Raw genomic sequence first — 19,351 nt, 5'->3', positions numbered from 1 at the left:
AGATTACTAGATGGTACAGTTTAACAAATGCTCCGAACCTTCGTCAGGACAACTTGATGCTTCCAAGCAGTAGGCAGTTTTCAAAGACGTGTTGAGGTGGGACTAGATGTCATCCACAAGTAATTAGACACGTCTTGGGCTATGAGAATTCTGAGACTATCAGTTGCATAGTCACGTGGTTTCAGATGCTTGACGGTTGCTGATGGATGATTGTGTCAGGCACAGTGATTGTGAAGGGGGGGGGTCCTGGTAGTCCCTCTGCCGGACATTAGTCCAGGTTACGAGAGACTTACCCAGATTCTTTAGCTCAGTATCTTTCACGGAGGAGAAATGTTCAAAACATATCAGTCTTTGTCCTGCCCTGGTGAAGTCCAGCACCGAAATGCTAGGCAATTCTCCTCTAAACAAGAGTACCAACAGTAACACCAGACACATGTTTCTGGGCCTAATCAATAGGGTGGAGCTGTGCCTCTCTAAGAATAGTGAGCAAGGGTCCACGTCTAGATTCCCCAAGTAACTTAGGATGAGACCCAAAGTTCAAAGACCACATTCATCTGGGACATCCTCAGACAAGAGTTCGCCCTGGATTCCTTAAATCACCAGTTGAACATTTACATGGGATACGTTTGCATTGGAGAAGAGCTTGCGGTGGCAAGGACATTGTCCTGGTGGTGCTTTCAAGGCCCCCTGGTCTGGGACTAGTTGCTCGAGGGCTAGGATAAAGGAGGAGATTCAGTTAAAGGACTAGAGGATTTTGCTGTTTCTGAGCATGTGATCACTTGTAGTATGGTGGTAAATGTTAGCAGTCCGAGGGTATTGGATCAAGAAAGGAGTCTCTGCAATAGTCACTTACCCACTTAACTGAAGTTGGTTAACTAGGGTAAAACATGAGTACTTAAAGATGTGGTGGTGCCTCATTCCTTTTTAGAGGGTTAGGGCATAAAGTGGATTAGACTTCCTTAAGTGAGATTTTAATGTGAGGCCCGCTGTATGGTCATTATTTTTGTTTTACATGCCACAGGGCCTTAAGCTGCATTGAATTGTCTGAGGTCCCTGATTGTTGGCTTTTTTGTTTTGCACACAATTGGGAGAGCTGGACACAAACCCCTCAATTCTCATAACATAAAACACGTAGAACTTCACAGGCGAACAGAGCTCGGGGTACTTCCAGCCTACGTGCATCAACAGAAGTGCACAGCAATGTTGCATTTTCCCTCTCATCCTGACTAACAAACCCAAAGCAGATGGCCTTTATATCATGCACATGGCATTAGTGTACTTTATACATCCTAATATGTTTGTAGTGTGGGAGAATCCTGAGGGTATTCTCACTCCTACTCCCCTTGGATCTTCTATGCGGATGGGCAGGGAAAGGCCAACGCTTTTGGATCCCGACCCTGCGAGTGGAGAAGTGAGGGAGGATCATCTGGTTGGAGGGTCCTTGAGGATTGGGAGTGGGATGCCCCTAACCGACACATGGTATCCCCCTTTTCCTAAGAATAGTAAACCTAACCCTCCCCTAACCTTGATAGGCTCTTGCAAGCCAACTCCCCTCATGATTTCACACACAACACCTGACTGTACTGAGACGAAGAAGAGGCAACTGGGAGAAATTAAGATTACTCCTCTGCACCACTTGGGTACTGAGACGAGGAAGCTGCATCCCAAACACTGGGAAGGTCTGGCATGCCAGCCTAACTATGGTGAGGCAGGTTAGAGGGCTGCAGGTGTATAAAAAGAGAACGCCTGCAGGGAAAAAGATCCGAGGGCAGTGAAGGAGAAGCAGAGGGACCAGCAGGGGATCCGCTCTACGAGGGACTGTCATGGAGGGACTGGACACCCAGATCAGGATGCCGGAAAACCCAGGCTTCACAGAACGCTGTCCATGTTCATTGCAAGCAGTGAGGCAAGCAGGGCTCGCGTTGGCGGTGTTCTTTGTCCAGAAGCGGAGTGGGAACCGCTGCACAAGTCGCTGGGAAGAGGAGCAAATCGCTGGGGAGTGTCACTGGGACACGCGAACACCAGTGAGCTCCAGGACGATCCACAAGCAGAAGGAATAAACCACCTCTGAATGTCAGAGATGCACAAGCACCAGGAGCTGTGAACAGTAACCGCAGGAAAGTGCCCATCCACATATTAAATGTTTAACTTTTTGAAAACCTAATATTACAAGAAACCAAGGTATACTAAATACCGAAATATATGAACCTTTAATGTTGTGTGAAACCAAGGTATGCTGAATACCAAACTACATGAAACCTTAACATTTCAAGAAACCAATATATGCTGAATACCGAACTATATGAAAACTTAACATTACAAGGAAATACAAATATACTGAATAACGACTGATATGACACTTTGATTATAATGAATTATGAACTTTAAAACATTGTTACCTTGAAACAATACAAGTGTGCATTCCAACTTGTATTTGATTAATAAACATAAGAATACTTTTTGAATTTTGGATTGAAACGCTAATCGGAGTAAAGCAGTGTTGTTGAATTGCATCTAACCTTACAATTGACTACATAAAGAGTGAACAATGAACTTTAATGAATGAATGCAGTGGGGCAAAACTGCTACTTAGCGAAGGGTGTGTGATACATTGCGGCAAGGATTGCACCCTAAAAGCCCAACACAGCAGAGTTAAGTAAGGGTGACTTGTGCATAGGATCAAGAGCCAAGGAACTTACATGTTGGGCTGAGAAGTCCAGGGGCCCTGGTTGCATGACCAGTGTTGGGTGGACCATGTGGTCTTAGAACTACGCCTATACCAGAGGACCCTGAATGGTGAAGGTGAAAGAAGAGCTCAGGAATCCTGGTTGCGTGACCTGTGACGGGTGGTCTATGAGGTCTAACAACTTTGCCTAGAGCAGAGAATCCTGCTTGGTAAGCGCTAAAGACATTATGACACCAGCTCAACAAAACCATTGGAACACTTTTGAACTTGGGAACAGAATCCTGAGACCCCTTTTTGTTCTGTATTGTGCTACTTGGAACTTGGGGAAGGGAACCCCAAGGATCGTTCTGGAACTATATTGCCTTGAAGGTCAACTTTGAGACTTTTCTTAATGGAAAATTGTTATGCTTGCGGAAGGGGAGCTGAGAGAAAGCTGTGAACTGGAAGAAGCTTAAAACTTTGAGTTAAACATTGTTTTTTTTGAGTTTGACATCCCTACACATTGGTTTAATATAGTTGTGAGGGCAAAGATAGGTGTTGACCTGGACGGTGCAGTGGTTATATCGAATACAAAACAATAAAAAATAAAACGAATACCAAAATACTAATTTTAGAAAAAACTAAACATGGTATTGTGAGAGGGAATCGTGGTTTTGGGGGTGGGGGAAAAGTATTTAAAACAAAAAAAAGAGGGGGGCAAAAACAACGAAAAGGAAATTAGTTATTTTGGAATTAGTAGTATTTTATTGGTTATTTTTTCATTAGTTATTATTTCATTAGTTATAATTGCATATAACCATGTTGGACATGAACAGACTTTTAAGTTGACCTTTGACACAGACTTTCCTTAGTTTCATTCCACTAAGGTCAACCCACTTTAGTATAGGGCAAGTTAGGCCTTCAACTATCCTGACATTTCAGTTAAATAAACCTATTTTATTTAAACTTGAAGTCTGTGTGAGTCATGCTTCATTATGCTTTTATAAGTGGTAGATGGCTCCCTCCTTGTCGTCTCTATTACGCCAACCAAAATGCCCTCTTGCAAGTGGACAAGCATTGGTGTGTAATAACCCTAGCATTTTCTTCCTTCCTGGTAAAGGTGAACGCTATTTTATGTGGTGTGAGTATCTAGCAGGCTGTGGGAGCAAAATTCTACAGTATTTTTTTATTGGGAAGGTATTGCTTTACGCAAGTGCTCTCTTGTTTGTTGGAAAATAGAACACAATGAATAATTGTATGCTCCGAGACGACCATGCGTGATTCTGGCAAACCCACCTTTCCATAGTGATGATAATCTGTGTGTCATGATCGTTGGTCAGTGATAAATATTCTCAGATTTGTGTTTTCCTTTTGTTTTTGCAGAGTCAACTGGATGTGCCATTTAAAGTTAAAGCAGGACACATAGGTAAGCAATACGTTTAAAATACCTTGGCAGGTTTCTGTGCTATTTCGAAAATGTTTATTAAACATGGTCTCCATTGTGTTGAAAAGTCTCTCAAAGAGATACATATGGGCCACTACTGCCACTGGGGGGGGTGGGGTAGGAGGGGTTCTGTCTGATTTATTTTTATTGTAACAGAATGCACAATCATTACAAAAACGTATTTACACAAGGAAAAACACATTGCTGGTTACAATTAATACAATATCATAAAATGTATCTTAATCCTTATTAAAACTCTGGTCCAAATGATTCCATATTAAAACGAATGCATTCTCCCATAAATGGAGTAAATGGAAAACCTCTGACAAATTTAAAGATTTAAGAAAAGACTCCATGTCCTAGATGCAATACCTACATACATTATCTGGACACTTACTACACATAAAACTAATCTCCCTTGTTTGATTGAGGATTAACCTTATTATCAGAAATGTTTTTTGTAAGAAAGTGGATGTCCGGGACACCAAAGGTAAGTTATGGTGATTTATTGTCCTGGTCCTGTACTCCATTTACGCAGTGCCTGGTCTAGCGCCGGGGTAGGTCACTATGTTTGTGGTGTATCTCAGGGCAGTGTTTTTCTGTTGTTCCATAGTTCCTGGTTTGGCCCCGGGGTTAGGTCGCTATGGCGTTGTGTATCTCAGTTGTGCCTGATTCCTGAGTGTTGTGGTTGGTGTTAATGTAGTGTTGTTGTGGTCATAGTGCCTGTTGCAATATCAGGGTAGGTTGTTATGGGTGTTGTTCTCAGGGCAGTGTTGTGCTGTTGTGTTTCATAGCGTTTGGTTTAAGTTCCGGTCTGGTCGCTATGCCCAAGTATGTATTTGAGTTTGATGTTGTTCTGTAGCGCTTAGTCTAGGGGCCTAAGTAGGTCGCTATGGTTGAGGGTTTATTCGGCTTTGCCAGTGTTCCCATAGTACCTGGTTTTGGACTGGGGTAGGTTACTATGTTGGATCTGTGGTTGTGCAGTTTACCTCCTGATTCCTAGTTTGGTAAATCGGGTTGTCTTACTGATGTGTAGAGGTGGTGTAGCGTAAGATAGAGAAAATGGCCAACAGTTTTGTGGTTGTGGAGCAGTATTGTGGGTGCGGTTCTTCCTGGTACTGCAGTCAGAGTTGTGCTGTGTGGGTCCTTCGGTTGCTGTTGGGCATTTGTTGTTGCTCCGTTTAGGGGGCACACAGTCATTTACAGAATGTTGTTACATTACACCCCCACCCTACCTGGGAGATGGAAAAACACTAAACTCACCCACACAGGGTTCTGTTCTCCCACGGAAGGCCACAACAATGGACACCACAGGGAACAAACAACGGCCTTCAGCAACAATATCCCTAACGTTACACCCGGTGCTTGAAATGGGACTTCTAGTGCCTATCCTGTTAAAATGGGCCACAACATATACAATGCTACAAAAACTCATTACCACGCATACGGGGCAAACACTAACCTGACCCAAACCCCTTAGTCAACGCATTACTGTAAACTCAGAAAATTCCTACTTCTCATCCTGAAATCGGCAGTCATGATTGCCCGGAACATGTTCCACGGGCTTGCAATTATCGGCTCCAGTACAGCCAGACTTCCTCATGCCATGACGCAATCTGTATCACACCGGCGAGAAAGACGTGCCCCTTGATGCCCCTTGATGATGACTTCCTGGTTGCGTTCGGCACTGCTAGTGCAGGGCACATCCATGGCAACCCAACGGCCATGATTCACGTGACAGGCCAGGGACCCTCTAAGCTCGCGTGACGTCACCATTATCCCTTGGACCGCTGTCCCGGCACCATGGAAACTCCAATTCCACTCAAATAGAACACCTCTCCACTGGCAACAGTGTCGCAGGAAAAAGGGCCACGGGCGCTGCCGTCCTCCAGGACACAGCTGTGGACGCCCCCCCCTTGGCTGCAGCAACAGTGAACCCGCTCCCAGGGCACCAGATGTCCTCTTACGGCCAACAGCTGCAAATCTGCACTAGTCCAATGTCGAATCGCCCGACTCCCTGATGGTCGGAAAAAGAAACGGGTGGCGCAGGTCCCTTTACCTTCCGCGGCGCACTGGTCCAGAACAGCAGAACGGCACCCAACCCACTCCAAGTCAGGGGAGCGCCAGCCTGGCTGACGGCACACACTCCCGCGCCGCCACCAACATGGCAGGAAGGCACCTTGCACAGACTCCACAGGCACCAGCTGCCGACAGGGTACGCTTCGTTCCACGTGGAGCGCCCTGGCTAATTGGACCTTACACGGAGCACCACAACGGGCAGCAGACTACACACGGCGGGCCAGCCGAACTCGGACCCGCCCAACTCGGACCCGCCTGGGTGTGGGGGACCTCCATGGGGGCGGTGTTCCTGAAGTCATGCACCCCTCCTCCCCCAGCAGTGCTGATGACGAGGCAATCCACCTACCATCCCATCCTCGTCGCTAGTGTAACAAAGTGGATGTCTGGGACACCAAAGATAAGTTATGGTGATTTATTGTCCTGGTCCTGTACTCCATCAGTCAAACACGGGGGGGATGGTAGGGGTCACAGAAGACACAGCTTCACAAGGGAACCACTGGGCTCACCCCCACACCCATACTTCTCTGCTCTCTGCTTTCTCTCTGTCTCTAACGGTCCCCAGTAGAACCCCCAACACTAACATTCCACCAGCTCATGACATCACACACAGCTGCTCTCTAAACCAGATTACAACATTTTTCATATATAACGTCCATCTGGGCACTGGGCAATATAACCAGGAAGAGTACCTCTGCATTTATTTTCCATACTCGATTCACCAAATAGTTTATAAAATTGCCTCTTATCAAAGATATTGCACACATCAACATTGTATAAGTTCTTCTTTGCAGTTTCCGGGTTATTAATTAGTAGGTCAAACCCTATGTTCCATGAGAAAAGGGCCCCACAATGTTTACATTCAAAGTTCAAAAGACCCCCCCCCCTCACCCCTAGACATTCCATCTCTTTTTCGATCATATGATGTAAGGTGTTAGGAGATGCCACAATGATGTTTCTGAATAGTGTGATAGCTTTCCATGTTGCAACACACTTCATGTGGGATAGTCCTAATTCATACCTTATGATGGCAATAGTTACGCAATTGGGTACATTTGGTGCCTTCCTCCAAATGTTTCTTTCCATTTTACTGTAATCTAACGATTCAGAGAATGAACTAATCTTCAAACCATAAAGAGGGGCCAGGAGTACTTTCGGGTTGTGTAAAGAAACTAGAGGGGTCAACGGAAAACGACAACATTTCTGAGTAATGCTACACATTTGATTGGGGTAATTGTAAAAATGATTTAAGTCGTTGTAATCCCTTTTGTGTTCTGTCCATCAGTAGAACATCTTCTGCATAACGTCGACATGAACATTTTTCTGTGGCATTTTTGGGGGGGGGCAAAATAAATGGGTTCCAATGTTTGATCCAGATCTGAGATATACAAGTTAAAAAGGCAGGAGGCCAAAATGCACCCCTGCCTCAAGCCCCTTGCTGTGGGAATTTCCCCAGTCATAGACCCCTGAATGTCCAGTCTAATTCTAAGCCTAGTACCTTTTGTGGATGTGCACCAAAAGAGACTCCGGGGAAATTCCAGCTTCTGAGCTTTGCCTATAGTCTGTGCCCATCTACATGTCAAAAACCATGGACGAGTCCACACATGCAACGTACAAACGGTCCGCTCCCTCCTTTCATCTAGCCCATTTTGCGTCCAGCAGGGCAATCGGTCGGTAACTAGATGATGATAATCGATCACCCTTTTTGTATATTGGCACTATAGTTGAGACTCTAGGAGTCTGGAATAGTTATCAGTACATTCTCAAAAAGCAATTAGCAGCCCATACTTCAGGTACCTATTGCAGGAGTCTGTTCAGACGCGGGGCACGGGAATGCCAGGAGGAACAAATAGCTTCTACAGTGGTTTGCATGGAGAATTCCAGAGACCATTGAAACTAGATTTGAAATCTTTGTGGAAACCTCTTTATAGAAATCCCTCACATAGCCTCTGAAATAGGATTACATAATGTCTCCATATTTAGAGTGCCTTGATTCCTCAACAAGGCCCACACATTCCTAGCGTCATGCTTCAGCAAAGTCTCTAGCATGCATTCACCATCTTGTTGAGCTAACGTGTCTATTAGTCTTCTTCCAATTCTTATTTTTCTGTTTTACCTTTTTAATTAATTCGATCTGCTTGATTCACATTTATTTTCCTGCGCGTATTGCTTTTATATCCTGTCCCATGTCTCTCTTCCGACGTTGAACCTCATTGTTGAATTTGAGGACGGCGTGAAAGAGTGCAAGAACAGTCCTTTTTACAGATCTCGGATTACTTCTGTCCAATAAAAGTGGGAAATTGTACAGAAGAAAAGATCAATAATTTAGGACTAAATGTGGATATTTGCCAAAAGTTTGCAAGCTCAATATTGAACCTCTCCAAGACCGTAGGCCTCCATGTTATGCCATTTCGCTTCCAATTAGCTATCAAGTCCTTACCTCTAGCCTTGCTAGAATGATAAAAAATCATATTCATGGTAGCAGTTAGCATACAATGGTCACTACTTGAATTATCAACAACAAGGAAGTGTTTGAACCTGTGGAAAAGATTATCTGACAGAAAGATGTAATCAATCCAGGCTACAGCCTTATCTCTGTGCAAGGTAGTTTGATTAGCAATGTTACCTTTAACCTGCCCATTCAAGATACACAAACCCCACTCATTACATAATTCATTCAAAAGTTCGGCCATACTTTTGCTGTTTTTTACTATATTCCGAAGTCCGGTCCTTATTAACATCCGAACTGTCTTCAGGAAGTAAACATACTACATTACAGTCTCCTACTAGAATAATGTTGCTCTCCAGAGATTTAGTTTGAACGAATTCTAAGATAGCATTTACAGAGGCAATGAAGTCACAAATGTTTGAGTGGGACGGAGCGATGATTTAACAGAAGATGTCCTAATAGACTAGTTCTTGTTCATGGGGGAGTGCATTTATTTTTTCCCCAGAGCTGACAGTAAATGTCTCATGGTACCCAACATTCTCAGCAACAACCAATTGTAATAACAATTTATGGTGTTTTCTTACTTTTTCTAGATGATGGGTCTATCGGACCTCGACCTCTTCAGTTCTATTTATTTTTCATTTTTTTAGAGCAGGTTATTATTTTTCCTCCATTCTTCCAACATACATTGACAAAACAGAGGGCATCTAGCATCTCATGCCCTTCTACGCTGTAATATATTTGACAATTCATATATGATGGCATACAATACATTCTGAATCAAACAATACATGAAAAACAAATCACAGAACAAAGTAAATACATTTAGTGAGAGTACTATATCCTAAGGTTACATAAGAGGGTATAGATGAATAATTATACTTAGCATATTAATTTTGCAATCATTCGCATGTGTGTGAACCTTAGGTGTGCAGTACTACCTCTGATATTTAGGTGTTGCTACGACCCCTGTATTCCTATGGGTCTGTAATCTGAGAAACCAGAGGGTATTCTCACTCTTAAACCCCTTGGATCCTCTGCGCAGGTTGTCGGGGAAAGGCCACTGCTTTTGGATCCCAACCCTGCGGGTGGAGAAGGGAGGGGGTGGGGGGAGACACCTGGGTCGAGGGGACGGAGAGTGGGGTGCCCTTGGACAAGATATGGTATGCCCCTTTCCCTATTGACAACCAACCCAACCCCAACCCTTATGTGTTATTGTAATTCAGCTCCCCTTGTTTCCCCACATGTAACGCCTGCCAGTATTGCGACGAGGAAGAGGCAATGGAGACTACACCCTTTTAGCTCTCTGGTACTTGGAGGAGGAAGATGCCTGCTTAAGAGCAGTGAAGGTCAGACATGTCCCTTTTAATTGTGGTCCGGCAGGGCTGATTGGACATCCACACCTGCAGCCTATCAAGGTGTATAAAAGGAGACAAAGAGAGCGACAAGTGCGACAGGAGAAGCAGCAGGGTACTTTATTTGAGAGACAGACTGAGACGCCGAGGTTTGCACAGAGAGTCAGTCTATGGAAGCGTGGTGTGGGAGCTCGGGCTCTGTGGAGCAGACTGAACATTGTGAAGGGAGCCGTGAGGAGAGGCTGTCCCTTTCCCTTGTAGTCAAGATGCTTGTGCGAATTATATATGTGGGGTATTCAGGGATAGCCTTCCTGTGACAGTATTGTGATGTCCTTAAATAGATATAGGGCCTCATCACGAGTTGGGCGCTAACCCCAGCGGTATTACAGCCGGGGCTATTAGCCCTACCGCCAAACCCACCGGTGCTATTAGCGCAGGATCACAGGTTTGGCGGAACAGTTGGTCCCCATTGGCCCATTCGGGAATTTCCCATTCCTCATTGGACCAATGGGGAATGGTCGGCGCTATTACCGCTGGCGCTATTACCGCTGTAAATCGGCAAAATCGCAGCAGATTTGCCCCAAGCTCAGAGCTGGGGGTAAATCCGCTAAGCCCGTAATTTGGCGGACCTTTAAATGTGGCGCTAATAGCGTTACCGCTGCATTTAAGGCTTACCGCCAAACTCGTGGTGAGGCCCATAGTCAGTGAACTAAGTCTCATTTAGAGTGTCAAAGGAGTGTTCCCCATCCTCCACACACCATGAAAACAGACACACTCTCTGAAATGCGCCATCTGTTCATTTAATGTTATTATTTGTGCCCATTGGTTAACACATGTTTTGGCCTATGGGCCTTTTTTAAAAAGTGGACATGTACCAAAGCTTTGTAAAACTGCTTTATGCAATAGTGTAGATTGCTTGTCACGTTTTGTTGTCCCAAGTTAATTCCCACTGTCCCAATTTCACTCTGGCTCCAATCTCCTTGCGTCTGCGATCAGATGCAATCCGTGCATGGAGGGTTTACCCGCGTTACACTGAAGTGCTATCATGTGATGCCAAACTCGAAACATCACAAAGAAAAAGGACAAGCAAGTCAGGAGGGCTACCTGCATATACAAGATAAAGCATGTGAAACTAATCATGTTGGTGTTTCATTATTAGTAGTGCACTGTGCTGGTGTGCTAAAGGAAGTGCCCCCATAAGTGCTGTGCCCATGTTGGGATAATGCCATATCGCGGGGGTGTAGTAAGGTATACAAATGGTGCCATCAACTGGGGTATTCGCTATTGTGAGCGGTCCAAACTTCTGCAGATGCATCTACCAGGATGTGTGGTGTACACTGGTCTCCGCCCTCCGCCCCCCCCCTTTGTGTGTGGAGTAACTGATGGCAAAATCTTTGTGGCCTTGTTCGGAAGGGGTTACTAACAGTGATCTAAAGTGTGGCATCTAATCCCCAACATAGTCGGGTAGTCCTGTATGTGGATGACCCCCAAGGGGGGGGGTCTACTTGTTATTGAGCCCCCAACTCTTGATTGCACCCAAAGTACGTGTAGGGTTCCTGTAGGTTGGACTGTACCTATACTGTGAAGTGTCCGCCGTTTCGAGACCAGGGCTTCATGTATTGCGGGAGATCTATCTGCAACATGTCCCCTACATATAGTGGGCGAAGGGCAAGCCTTTGCTTCTGCAAAGGTTGACATTAATTAATTCAGGCCTTGGTTTGGCTCTGAAGTTTGTGTATCCACCAGGCTTCCTTATATAGCAATGCATTGGTTGCATTCGTGTTGGTGAGCAAAAGGTTCACCACCCACCATAGAATATCATCAGGCCCATGTTGAAGTTTTGCATAACGTGAAACTAGTGTGTACCATGCATCTGATTTTGGGGCGGTGCTCCCCAATTCTTTTGTTCACTGGTTGCGTTGTTTGGCCCATGTAGCGTAGTCCTCTTGGGCATGGAATCACATAAATCACTCTGCTTGACTTGCAGTTAGTGAAATGTCTCAAGAACCAGTCTTTTTGTGCTTTCTTGAAGGATTTCATTTTGATGGTAGACATGCACACCCTGCAATTTCCGCATGGATGGTGTCCTGTTATTTCCCTCGGATTACATAAGGAGCTCCTTGTTTCTTGTTTCTTTTTCATTCTGGAATGTGTCGGGCATTCTTTCAGGTTTTTTTAAAACTTTTTAGTGCCATAGGTGGAAATGCTTCTCCCAGCATGCTTGTCTGTACAATGGGCCAGAATTTCTTAATTATGGATCTTATCTATCGTCCAAGCTTCTGTTTCTGGGTGTCCGAAGGGCTTCTGTGGGTGTGAATTTGGCCCTCTTTTTCTAATTCAAGAGTTTCCTTGCTCTCTCAATCTGCTCTCCAGTTCATCAGCGTGATGTTAGTAATCAGCCATTTGTGAGCAATTTCTGCGGATGCGTAGATATTGTCCATAAGGGAGATTTTCTCTTAGATTTTCGAGGTGATGGCTCTCAAAATGCAATCACATGTTTCTTTTTTTAAACTCTTTATTTAAAACAAACTTTCATAGAAAAAACAACCATTTTAAATGATGAATATATCCAATAGTACAACATCGGGATAAAAATTACCCCCAGTATTAATCAAAGCCTATATTAACGCATCTAAGGAATCCTATTCAATTAAATAAATAGCATAAGGAAAGTAATACAACTCAATCTAATTCAAAACCTGCTTACCCGATTTTGAGTTTACCACAATACACAGGACGACAAAGTCAGAAAGGGAAAAAGATGCGAAAGAAAAGGGAAAAAGTGAGGGGGAGGCAACATCACTCAAACACACATGGATATGTACACATATACGACTAATTTGCTCACAATTTCTTTCACCAAACTAAGCCACATGTAATGCAATCTTCTTTCAAGTGCCATATAGAATATTAAAGGGTGTCCAGAGTTCGAAATAATTGTAATCTTTGTTCCGTTTTCCAGACAGAATCTTCTCAAAGTTTGACCACATCTGTACCTCATTCACCCGGCTTTCCATCTGTGGCTTTTTCATCATTTTCCATAGCTTCAGAATCTGCTTTACCGTAACTACTAGTACTTTGCCAACCCACTGACCATATTGCTTATCAATTCTACACCTTCCTGTACCGGATAACAAGAGAGTTTGAAGAGGTTTCCTTGGGAAGTTTATTGATAATATTGCGTCTATTCTGTCCAACACATCTCCCCCCACCCCAAAAAAAACCTTTTGAGCTAGAACAATTCCACAACATGCGTTTAAGAATGCCCCTCTTTACCACACCCCCAGCAAGTGTAATTCTCTATCAAACCCAAACCATACATCCTCACTGAAGTCCATTACAAGTGTCCCAAAATCTTCTGATGTGAGTCTCAAATTCAAATCAAGCTCATTTCTAAAACCTGACCGCAGTATATGTATCCATTCTCCATCTATAATTTCACAACCCATGTCCTCCTCAATTTTCCCCAGGATTCAACAACGAAATGATCCATAGACATTAGGTTAAGATATGTGGAAACCATGCGTGGCCATGAGGCAAATATATCCATTTTGCTCTCTCTCCATTGGCATAGAAAACCTGTCCAATCTCTGTAATAAGAGATTCAAGATCCCTAAATCCACCTATCTCCCTGTTCCTCAGACCATATACACGCTGTAATTCTCCAAAACCCCTTTTGAGATGCAACTACGCCAATTTAATGTTTTATTAGCAATTTGAAATCCTGGATTATGCCAGAGAGACGCTTTACAATGCAAATACAAATTCCCTTCTGAATTAGCTAACCATAGAGCAAGCTCCTGTCTTGTTACATTTAAAGTGGGCAATTTGAAATTTGTGTTCGGCATTGTCTGCATACAGTAGATATTGCGCCGCCTGTATGGGTAAAATGTATCTCTTTCAACTGACGAGCACATTGGTTCATGTGTAATGCCAGATAGCATAGCGAGTTGTTTTCTTCAGTATGAATCCTCTATGATACCTCTCAAGATCTCGGTAGCCGAAACCTCTCTCTTGAATGCTACGTAAGTATGAATTTTGGAATTTTTGTTTTTTTCTTCTGACTCCACAAAAAGTTCTGAAAAATCAGATCAATGCTCTGAGTCATTTTAATAGCATTGACCTTTGCCCAAATATTCAAGTTTAACTGGTTCCATTTCCTCACATCTCTTTTGAACGTCTCCATGAGTCTATCCAATTTATGCTTTATTTTCTTCAAGTCTATGATTAAATAAATCCCTAAGTATTTCACATGAAATTCCGGCCATTTACAGTTCCACTATGCAAAGTCTCCTCTCCTACAGGTTGCTAATGGTGGATAAATATGTCAGTTTTGTCCCAAATGACTTTGTGCCCCGAAAGCTTATATATCATTTCAAATGAATTTTTCAATAACACACCAACCTCTTCCAGATTAAAGAGAATAATCAACATGTCATCAGCATAAAACAGTATTTTCACTTCTATTTCCCCAAACCTAAGACCTCTAATTCTTTTTTTGCATCTAATCTAGGCCGCTAAAGGTTCCAATGCTATATTGAACAAAAAGGGTGATAGAGGACATGCTTGCCTCGTGTGAGATTGAATGCGTCATATAATTCATTCTTAATGCATGTTTTGGCCGTCGTTGCTTTTTGTAAACAACAAACTGCCTTTAAAAATGTAACTCCGAAACCCATTTTTTTTGCATAGGAAATTCAGAAATTCCCAATTTACTCTATCGATTGCCTTCTCTGCATCCATGAATAGCAGTACTGTATTTGAGAGTTCATCTTTGTGAAGGCCCATTACATCATTGATGGTTCTTATATTATATCCAAGCCTGTCCTTCATAAATCCAACCTGTGAAACATGAATGAAATCCCCAATACATTTGTCCAGACTGTTTGCTAATACCTTTGCAACTAGTTTTACATTAAGTAATACAATTGGTCTGTAATTCCCATATTCATGATCTCTGCCTTGCTTTGGAATCAATGTAATTAAAGCCTCTCGCATTGATGGACATAACTCCCTATACTGTATAAAATTATTGAACAATTCACACAAAACGGGAGCCAAAACTAATCCGAATGATTTGTAGAACTCTACAGGCAGACCATCTAACCCTGTAGATTTACCAACATTAAGTTGCTCAATTGCTTCTTGTACCTCCACAACCTCGATGTGAGCATCTTAAGCAGTACAGTCCTCTGGTGTTAACATGGAATGTCAACATGCTCAAAGAATTCCTCCAGATCGGATCTCAAAGGACAGGCATCTTCTGCATATAATGTCTCATACGAGGAACTTGCATATATTAGTATTCTTTATCACTATGTGACATTGCCTCCCCTCCACACCTTGGACATTTGATTTTTCAGCCATCCCTTTCAATCTATTTGCAAATAGCTTACTTTTATCACCACTTTCCCAGTACTTCTGTCTCATAAAGAAAAGGCCTTTCTCCGCATTTGAACTCGTTTTATTGTCTACGTTTTCTTGTGTGCGAGTCATCTTTAATTTATCTGCGATCTTGCTGCTTTGTGCACATCTCTGTTGTAAGTGAGCTAGCTCTACCTCAAGTGACTTCAGCTCCATTAAAACTTTTTTCCTGATATAGAAGTCCTATTAATCAGACGCCCCCCTTACTGCTGCTTTTAAAGATATCCTATACCATCGTGACATCTGCTGAACCCAATACCTGTCACTGTATCCAAGTCTTCCAAGATCCCTCCTTTAAGACGCCATCTGACAAAAGATGATTTCTCCCTACCAAGTTCAAAATGGAAATCCATCAATGCATGGTCTGAAATTTCACGTTCTCTAATATTTACACCCGATTTATGTCTGATATTAATATATATTTGAATGGATTGTGTCCAGCTCGTTGGGGTGAGCTCCCCATCCTGTGAGGGAAGCATCTGTCACGACCTTCACCTCTGGCCACAGTTGCCAAAAAGGCTCTCCCTTCATCAGATTCCCTTTGCTGGCCCACCACAGAAGATCCTGTGAGACTGAACAGAATCTGAAGGAGATCCGACATTTTGCCTGAGAATTGCGACAACTGCGTCCTGAGAGCCGATTGAAGGGATCTCATCCTCAATCTGGCTTCTGGCACCAGAAAAATGCAGGATGCCATGAGGCTGAGCAACCTTAATAATTCGAAAGCTGGGAAACTCTGGGCATGTTGAAATTTGTTGGCCACCTGGACAATGTGATGAGCCCTCACCTTGGTGGGGGGAGTGAGCACTTCCCAAAGGATGTGTCCAATACAGTCCCAATGTACTGGAGCTGTTGGGAAAGTCATACATGTGACTTATTGAATTGAGGGAGAAGCCCATCTTGTGAAGGGAGTGGCAGGTGAGGCTGAGATGATCCAAGGCTTGTTCGGGAGAACGCGCTCAGATCAGCCAGTCGTCCAGGTAGGGGTAGACGTGAACCCCCCCCCTCTACTGAGATACGCTGCCACCACCACCATGAGCTTGGTGAAGACCCCTGGGGCAGAGGTCAACCCGAATGGCAGGACCCGAAACTGAAAGTGCGAGCTGCCAACTGCAAACTTTAGGTATTGTCTGTGCTTTGGATGGATCGGCACATGAAAATAAGCATCCTGTAGGGCCAGTGACACCAACCAATCCTGAAGTCGAAGGGCCTGAAGGACCTGAGAAAGAGTGACCATCTTGAACTTGTCCTTCCTGAGGAACTTGTTCAAGCAACGTAAGTCAAAGATGGGTCTCAGTCCTCCTTATTTCTTGGGAATCAAAAAATATGGGGAATACCAGCCCTTAACCCTCTCCGCCGCAGGAACTAGTTCTATGGCGCCTTTCTCCAGCAGGGTCAAGATTTCCTGCACAAGGAGCGGAACCGGAATCTTCAAAGAGAGCTTCCCCGGTGGATTGTCATGAGGCCGATTTAGGAAGGGTAGGCCGTAGCCGTGGGCTATTGTTCTCAGAACCAACATATCTGAAGTAATGGCTCGCCACTCTTTGAGATGCTGATACAGTCTGTCCCCAACCGGCAAACAATGAAACCTGGCCTCATAGCTGTGTGGAGCAGCTGCCTGAAGGCAAAGAGGCAGCTGCCTGAGCGGCTTTGACACCTCTTCCCAGTCCACCACGAGGGCCCCTTTGACTGGCCACTCCTCTCGCTCTACCAAAAGAGGAGTAGTAACGAAAGGAACCACCCCTCCACTGCTGTCCCCTAGGACGAAAAGGTAGAGGTTGACACACAGCTGCGCCCAACGATTTAGCAGCTGCTTTGGAGGTCTGCAAATTCTCAAGGCTCTCGTTAGCCTTGCTGCCAAATAAATGAGTACCGTCAATGGACATGTTGAGAAGACTGGCATGCAAATCTGCTGCAAACCCCGACTTCCGCAACCACGCAAACCTGCGTATCACGGTGCTCGCAGCCATGGACCGGCTGACACTATCAGCCGTGTCCAACGCAGACTGAAGGGATTCACACATGGCATCTTTGCCATCCTGTACAATAGCAAGAACCCCATCCCTTTTTTCCCCTTCGGGAATATGCTCAGCCGCCAGAGAGACCCAAATCCACAGAGTGTGCGAATTTTGCCAAGGCACAGGTGGAGTTGGCTGATTTCAGTGCCATACTCCCAGCCGAAAATACCTTGCATGCCCAACCATCAAAGCGCTTGTCGTCGCTATCAGGAGGGATGGTAGGGTACGCCGCCTGCCTCGAGGTGGCCGTGGCCGCCTGAACCACCAAACTCTCAGGATTGGGGTGTGTGGATAGGTAGCTGGGGTCGCTACTGGATGGCCGGGATTTCTTAGTCAATGACTTGTTCACCGCCGGAAGAGACTCTGGGGTGTTCCAAGTAGCAGCCACCCTTTTCTGTAACGCCATGTGAAAAGGCAACACTGGGTCAGTGGACGGACCCTGATCTAAAAAGTCAGTCGGGTCATCCTGATCGAATTCAACTGGAGGGCTGGACCACCCTAGGTACTCCGTGACTCTCGACATCAACCTCTTATAGGAGGATTCAGCATGAGCCCCAGGCTCTGGCCTACCAAACTCCATTTCAGGAGATGTGTCAAGGCCACTGGCATCATGTAAAGACTGACGCATATCCTCCATCTGACTGTCCTCAGAAAACACAATGTCAGGAGCTTCAGGTGTTTCACCAGGAATATCAAAAGGCTCCAACTCCACATCAGACCTCTCCTCATCCTCCTATATGTTCTGTAAAGAATGAAAGAACTCCTTCCTAGGTACAGGAGCAGACCTGGATTCAAGAACAGGCTTTGCAGTCTTAAACAGAGCCTTTCTCCGAGGATCCACAGCCACAGGGGCCTCCAAAGGCAAATTCTGGCCTTTAGGCTCCGATGGCGTGGAGGGCTTTGACGGCTTCGAAGGCTCCAAGGGCCTGATGGAGGGCGAAGCCCTGACAGCCACACTCGATGGACACAGCGCCAACGCCTTCCTCGACACCTTCCCAGACTTTGACAGTTTTGTTGGGGACAAAGACCGCAGCCTGGATCTGGCAAGTCTCTGGCGATATACCAGAGCCTTGTCTGAATGGGACCTCAACGGTTCCCGATGTTTATCGTGCGACCTCCCGGGCCCGAGGGCACATGAGCGTCGGACCGAGACCGTTCCCTGCCAGCTTCAACCAAAGGCACGGACGGAACAGTGCCCTGAGATTTAAAAATCTCCAGCATTTTCTCCCTGAATGCCTCCAATTCCTCCGGAGTAGGGGATTTAGTGGGACAAGCCACTTTCCTCGCTGAGCCATCATCCGACGAGGACGGGGAAGGCGAATGGTGACGCAGCTTCCGGGAGTGCCTCGACGAGGAAGACTAGTGGCGGGAACCACTCCGGGACCGAGAGTCCATTGACTCCCTCTGACGGGGAAAGTCACCCCTCGAGTTGTCAGTGGAAAGACCAGTAGTCTTTTGGGATTTACGGGGTTTGGACACCCGACCTACCTGCAATTTCCCCTTACGCTCCCATAAGGCCTTGGCAGTCAATGACTGGCACTTCCATCTGTCGTCTGTGTCGTGGCTCTCGCCCTGACACCACAAGCAGACACGGTGCGAGTCTGTGATGGACCTCTTGGACTTACAGTCCCAGCTCTATTTGAAGCCAGAACGCGGGTTAGAAGAAGAAGTCATTATCAAAGTAGATAACACGAGGCGGAAAAAACGGAACTGAGGCTACGGGCGCCCTGCATGCTACTTGGAACATCCGATGATGTCACCCTCGACGGAGGCCTTCGAGGGACATCGACCCAATGGCATCGACGCAGGACGCCCTCTGCCAAAAAATCTCCAAAGCAGTACAGCAGTGGACATTACATCTCAAAGATGTGGAATACGTTGGAGGAACATCCAGTCGAAAGAACGTTACCAGTTGGTAAG

General features: G+C 45.0%; 1 protein-coding gene across 5 annotated transcripts in view; it reads left to right on the top strand.

Moving 5' to 3' along the window:
* The window catches only part of VPS13A (vacuolar protein sorting 13 homolog A), a 2,994,934-nt gene that overhangs the window by 121,237 nt on the left and 2,854,346 nt on the right, over positions 1-19,351 (top strand). For all 5 annotated transcript variants that reach the window (XR_011280366.1, XR_011280367.1, XM_069625905.1 and 2 more), the window contains exon 3: positions 4,049-4,091. Coding sequence is in view for 3 of the 5 variants with exons in the window: in XM_069625905.1 (XP_069482006.1) it covers positions 4,049-4,091 (43 nt within the window). In the remaining 2 variants the exon portion in view is untranslated. The remainder of the gene's footprint in view (positions 1-4,048; positions 4,092-19,351) is intronic.

The sequence above is a fragment of the Ambystoma mexicanum genome, chromosome 6p (genome assembly GCF_040938575.1).
Source record: "Ambystoma mexicanum isolate Mex_15411 chromosome 6p, UKY_AmexF1_1, whole genome shotgun sequence".
Classification (NCBI taxonomy): Eukaryota; Metazoa; Chordata; class Amphibia; order Caudata; family Ambystomatidae; genus Ambystoma; species Ambystoma mexicanum.
This window is presented reverse-complemented; position numbering and strand designations above follow the sequence as displayed.